Source organism: Saccostrea cucullata, unplaced genomic scaffold, assembly GCF_032062105.1.
Source record: "Saccostrea cucullata isolate Sc308-1 unplaced genomic scaffold, CSIRO_AGI_Scuc_v1 ctg16797, whole genome shotgun sequence".
Taxonomy (NCBI): Eukaryota; Metazoa; Mollusca; class Bivalvia; order Ostreida; family Ostreidae; genus Saccostrea; species Saccostrea cuccullata.
The window spans coordinates 1-5,985 of record NW_026940697.1 but is presented as its reverse complement, the minus strand read 5'-3'; the positions used below and the strand labels follow the sequence as shown (position 1 = coordinate 5,985).

The window sequence follows — 5,985 nt, the reverse complement described above, 5'->3', positions numbered from 1 at the left end:
AAAGGTTTTTCTTCCTGTATAAATAGCATAGATTAAATGAGTTAAAGTAACATTTCAATGATATCGGTATTACTTCTACAAGATGATTTACCTGGCGTTAAAATGGATCTTTTGGATCTCCTATACAGTAATGTCTGACAGTAAGTTAACTGTTAATTACACTCATTTCAATGTATCAATGATGATAATTTCTTTATTAGGGTGTTATCTTTTTGTTCAGTATTGTGCATGTCAAGCGGGAGTTCGATAACTTTGTAATTTTACTTAAGGAATAACTGTCTTATTTTTCGATTTCATAATGTGATCAATCGATTGGGTTGCGTGATAATTTGCATAAACACCGAAGGCGTTTATGCATAAAATTATCAAGCAAGCCAATCGATTGATCATCGTCATGAAATTGAAAAATCTGACAGTTATTCCTTATATTTACATGCTTTGATTCCGCCAATCTACGTGCTCAAAACCCTGCTTCTGTCTAGTTGTTTGTTCCGCCCTGCACGTGTTTTGTTTTGTTTTTTTTTTTTTGAACCGCACCAATACATTGATGGGAAAAATAAAGTACATTTACAATATGTAATTTTATCTCGGACAAAGACATTGGAAATGTAAATATATGCATATAAAGAAAGATATACATTTAGACAAATCCATGATTTCAATTCATCTAAAACATGAAAGAGTTTCACATTATTCAAAAAATAGCATTATGTAGATTTTTTTTCTAAATTTGTGAATTGTTTATATCGTTCTTGAAGTATTGGTGATCATGGTTATTTTCTGTCACTCCTTGAATAATTTTGAAGACAATCTGTCTATTGAATGTGTTTGATTAGTAAATTTAAATGGACATTTTATTAAGCAATTGGTATGGCACGCCAAATTCACAAAAATGAGCTAATCATAGTTTCACAGTCTATAAACTAGGTTTATCGGTTGTAAACTATAGTTTACGAACTGTAAACTACAGTTAACAACGTTGATCTATATTTTACATCTGTAAACCATAGTTAACGCGATAATCTATGTTTCACAACCGTAATTTATACTTAACACTGAAAATAATCACTTTTTGCAAAACATAGATTATCGGATAAATACAGTTTCACGATTTGTAAACTAGGGTTTACAACTCTTAACTTTAGTTAACGATCTAATAAATATAGTTTCACGATTTGTGAAACTATGATTTTTAACTATAGTTTACGATTGTAAATTATAGTTTACAACGTGAATCTATGTTTATCAACAAAATCTATTGTTAATGTTTTATTACAGTTTAGATTGGCATTCGTAAACTATAGTCAACAGCCGTTAAATATAGTTTTACAGATGAAAACTATAGTTAACGAATTGTTAACTATAGATATAGTTTACAGTCGAGTTTATCAACTGTGAAACTATGTTTAGCTCATTTTTGTGAATTTGGCATAAATTGGCACAGTTTTGAAAATTCTAAAGAATTTCTTAGTATCAACATCATATATTAATTCCTTTTCTTGTGGCTGTTGAAAAAAATTAGCTTTATGATTTAGATTCCATAATACATGCATGTAGTATAGTAATAGCTAATCTAAAAGTGTTGCGCATTAGTTTCTTCTTCTTATGTATTATATATTATCTGTTGGAAATATACATATTTTTGATGACTTATTATACCGAGTATATTAAATAAGAGGATAACTTTAAGTTTTAGCGCTGACATCCCTACATGGGAGATTCTTTATTCTTGCACACGTCGAAATAATCGCTACGCCCAATATAAAGTCTCATTACATTAAAAATATTTTGTACAGGAATCAGTATATCATTTCTGCAATTCAGTTAACTTCGAAGTTTGAATCTGACTAATTATACATGTATATATACAGGGTGTTTCATAATATATGTTACATTTTGAGATCTAATTATTTTTCTTACCTATCATACTTCTATTACAAACTTTATATCATTTTAAACATTGAATCCTGCATTTTTGTTCCATGTGAAAAAGTCAGGGAAATCATGGTCTTGAAATGATTCAATGTGATATAAACGTTGATGTCATAATTTGGATATTTCTCGAGATGGACTTGACTAATCCACTCAGTGCTGAATTGTAAGAATTGTAAAGCTGTTTTTATTTTCAGATTATGTCGCTAATATTCATTCTATTCATTTACTAGTTCATGAAATAAATTTTTCTTTCTAGATTTATCATAGTAACAAGGTTAAAGGACAGGGACGGACAGTATGCGATAAATGACAGTATTTCAGAAAGCCAGAAGTCATTAAGAAGCGGAGATGTTATTGGTGAAGTCGAGACTCTTAGTGTATATATATATATATATTTATATATATATATATATATATATATATATATATATATATATATATATATATATATATATATATATATATATATATATATATATATATATATATATATATATATATATATTGACTTATATATATATAGACCGGACGCATTTCATAGCGGTCCGGATTCTTTCTTTAATAGTGTTCTTAAAAATTTCCAAATCAGCATGTAACTAAGTATGTAAATATATAGTGTTTAGTAGTTTAGTAGTAGTGCTAGTTGTTTTTTGTTTCTCTTTTTCCTTTGTTCTTATGACTTTTTAACTCTTTTCTTTGTCCTGAGGAAGGGACAGGGCGTTTTGACAATTTTTATTGTTCGTGTCGTTGGTCATTTTTAGTGCTTTTTATAAATTTCCATCCGTGACCTTGTATCTACTTGATAGATCCGACATTTAGGATATACAGTGTTGTTGGTTTTTTTAGTGCTTTATATATATATATATATATATATATATATATATATATATCTGAACTACTTCGTTTACAAACATGAACCCTTTTATTCCTTGCAATTACCAATGGGAGGAAAGGATATCTTTCCTCTTAAAACTCTCATAATTTTGACAAGTGCATTATGCGCATTTCCACTTAAAAAATAAAATCCGTTTTTAAAAAATCAATGAAAGATAAACTGCAGACAAAGTCTTCCCTTTTACCTTAACCATGAAATTAAAGCAGTATAAGTATCCATTACATTGCAGCTATCCCATCCTCACCTCCGAGACTATATTCATATTTGGGCATGACAATAAATTCCTACACTGACAATTTTGTCAGGCATGTCTATGAGGGCGGTTTAATGAAATTCCGGTGTTATGTTAACCTCTTGGGAGAACCTCCGATCACATGGACATGGTATTGTGGGGAAGAACAGATGACCAATGTAACATTTTCAGGCTCATATACTTACATGAATTTTACGGCGACCAGGAATCATGACGGAAAATCTTGCTATTGCAGAGCGAAATCACACTCAACTGTTTTATTTTATGACTACCCATCTAGTTCTCGTTATGTGGTGCGTGTTTATTGTAAGTATGCGTTTAAGTCATATTACTGTTAATTACTTAATTATACCTACACATATACCCCCACACCCCCAATGTCAACTACAAACAAGAAATAATATAAATTTATATAAATGTGTCCTTTATTTAAATTTATAAATAATTATCATTCTTACTTTATCTTTACCAAATCCTGAATATAAATTATTTGAAGTTTATTTTTGCCAGAGCCTGGTTAATTTGTCCCCAAACTCATGAAAAAAGATGACATTGGCTTTTTCTTTATAAATATGCTTCATGAATGTTAAAAAAAATAAAGTTAAAGTTACAAAAAATCCATTTGAAATTAGCCCAAATATATCTATTTTATTTTTTACACAAAACTTTAAATGCATTGAAAAAAAATCTTCCTGTTTTAAATAGAAATCAAGGAAGAACCTTAAAAATTATATTTTTACTTTTTAAAGATGTTGCATGCATTAAAAAAGACCATACTGGCAATATTTTTTTTAATTTTTCATTCTATTTAATTTTATTATTATTATTTTTGCCAATACTTATCATTAAAATTATGCTTATGTACACAGAGAGATTCATTGAGTAAAACTTTAAGTGGATGTGGAGCTTTGTTTAAAAATTAGGATGTATAAGTTCACATAAAAGTCATAAATTGTTTTAATCACTGTGTATGGAGCATTTTGGTGACTAAATGTTGACTTTTGTAAGATTCACTTCGGACACGACCAAGGATCTATCCTGTGTCACCTACAACTGTAGGGAGCGGTGAGTACATTACCATCAAGTGTAATCTCACAACACTGGGATATCCACCAATATCATGGAAATGGATTTGTGACGATCTACCTCCCCTGAATGGAGTGGACTTAGGAACGGAGACTTACTTAGAAATCAAAGTAACTGCTCGACACAATGGGATGGCTTGCAGATGTAGAGGAATATCCTCCTCTATCTATGTCTACGACAAACTTTCAGATCCAGTGACAATCACCGTTTACTGTAAGAATTATAGAAATTATATAATTCATAATTTGTGCGTCTTTTAAAGTGATTTAAGTTTACAATATGGCTATGATGTATCTTACAAATGATTTTTTGAATCAGTATCTTTTATTTGGTCAAATATTTAATATATATCATGCAAAAATGAAATGCTACTTTTCCAAGTCAACTTAAATATTCTAGTTGCATTAAAATATTTTTTGCATCAAATTCCTAAGCTAAATCCCAGAAAAAATCCCAAGAAATAACAGCTGCAGCAGGATTTGTTGAAGACCCTCAATGTATACCAGCTACAGCTTTTGGAACAACTACCGGGTTACTTTCGGCCATTATCATTGCTCTGAGCTCTGTCCTCCTCATACAGTGTATTAGAAGAAGAAAAGGAAACGTTTGGTCTTGTGGACATATTGGTGAGCCATTAAATACAGGCTGAAAGGAAAAGGAAATTGAAAAAAAAACGTCTTTAAAGATCATACAATAATATTAAAGATAACGAGATTCACTTTGTGCGGTAATCAGTGAATCATAAAAGCTACTTTTTATTTTATGCCCCCGGATCGAGAGATCCCAGTGGTGTATTGTTTTTGTCCTGTCTGCCCGTTTGTCTCTTTATCTGTTTGTCAATTTGTCTCTCTGTCTGTCTGTTGACAACTTTAATCTAGCCATTAACTACTAATTGATGGGACTATAGCGTTCATTTTCACAGGTGTATTCCTTGAGACAAGACCTTTCTTTGGGTACAACCAAATTTGACCACTTGACCTTGGAGTTTGACCTACTTTTACAAAAAATACAACACTCTATCCTAGGCCATAACTTTTGAACAGTTGAAGCTAGGGCTTTTATACTTCACGTGTGTATTCATTGTCACAAGATCTTTCAGCTGGTGTAAATATTTCTGACTTTGACCTAAGAGTTTGACCCACTGTTTAAAAATTTTTAACATTCTGATCTTTGGAAGTTTGAAATGCATTTGAGAGAATTCAACCCTCACCATAAGTTGTCATGAGGGCATCAGTGTTTCACGAACACATCGTATTATACACATGTACTTCAACTATATTTGTACATTGTAATTTAATTTATATGCTATTTTTATGTTTCAGAAAAAAACGAAGAGGAAAGAGCAAGGTATAAACTTTAAAAAAAATATTTGCCTTTATTTATTTCAGCAGTATCTTTAGATGAAATTTATCATTTTGAAAAATATGGTTTTGAATTCTTTTTTTATAATCTTCGTCATTTATAACAGTAACAATAAAGATCTCCAGAACCCTATTTATACTAATGAAGAATCCTACGAAATACTTAAGGTAAACAAAGGTGGGTAAATCGTTCGAGAATGTGTAGAATTAATCTACTGGGTATTTAATACTAACAAATTAAATTTAAACATGGTATAAATAAAAGTTTTTAGCTACATGTATATAAGGATACAGGTTTTTCTATGAAATATACTTTTAGCTCTACTTGGGCATTGAATTCGTAGAAAAAATTCTATTTATTACAATGCGTGAATACACTCAGTGCTTTGACGATTTTCTATTTCAGACAGTTTACATATATAAATCAATGGTTAAACAAATCGCAAAGCGGCACT

The 5,985-nt window shown here is 30.3% G+C and overlaps 1 protein-coding gene across 1 annotated transcript; it reads left to right on the top strand.

Annotated features, from left to right (window-relative positions):
• Positions 1 to 5,985, top strand: LOC134256010 (uncharacterized). Its single transcript, XM_062738606.1, has 7 exons — positions 1 to 140; positions 3,060 to 3,389; positions 4,092 to 4,382; positions 4,604 to 4,795; positions 5,492 to 5,516; positions 5,638 to 5,708; positions 5,937 to 5,985. The coding sequence occupies exons 1-7, from the start codon at positions 83 to 85 to the stop codon at positions 5,951 to 5,953; spliced, it is 984 nt and encodes a 327-aa protein (XP_062594590.1). The 5' UTR covers positions 1 to 82; the 3' UTR covers positions 5,954 to 5,985.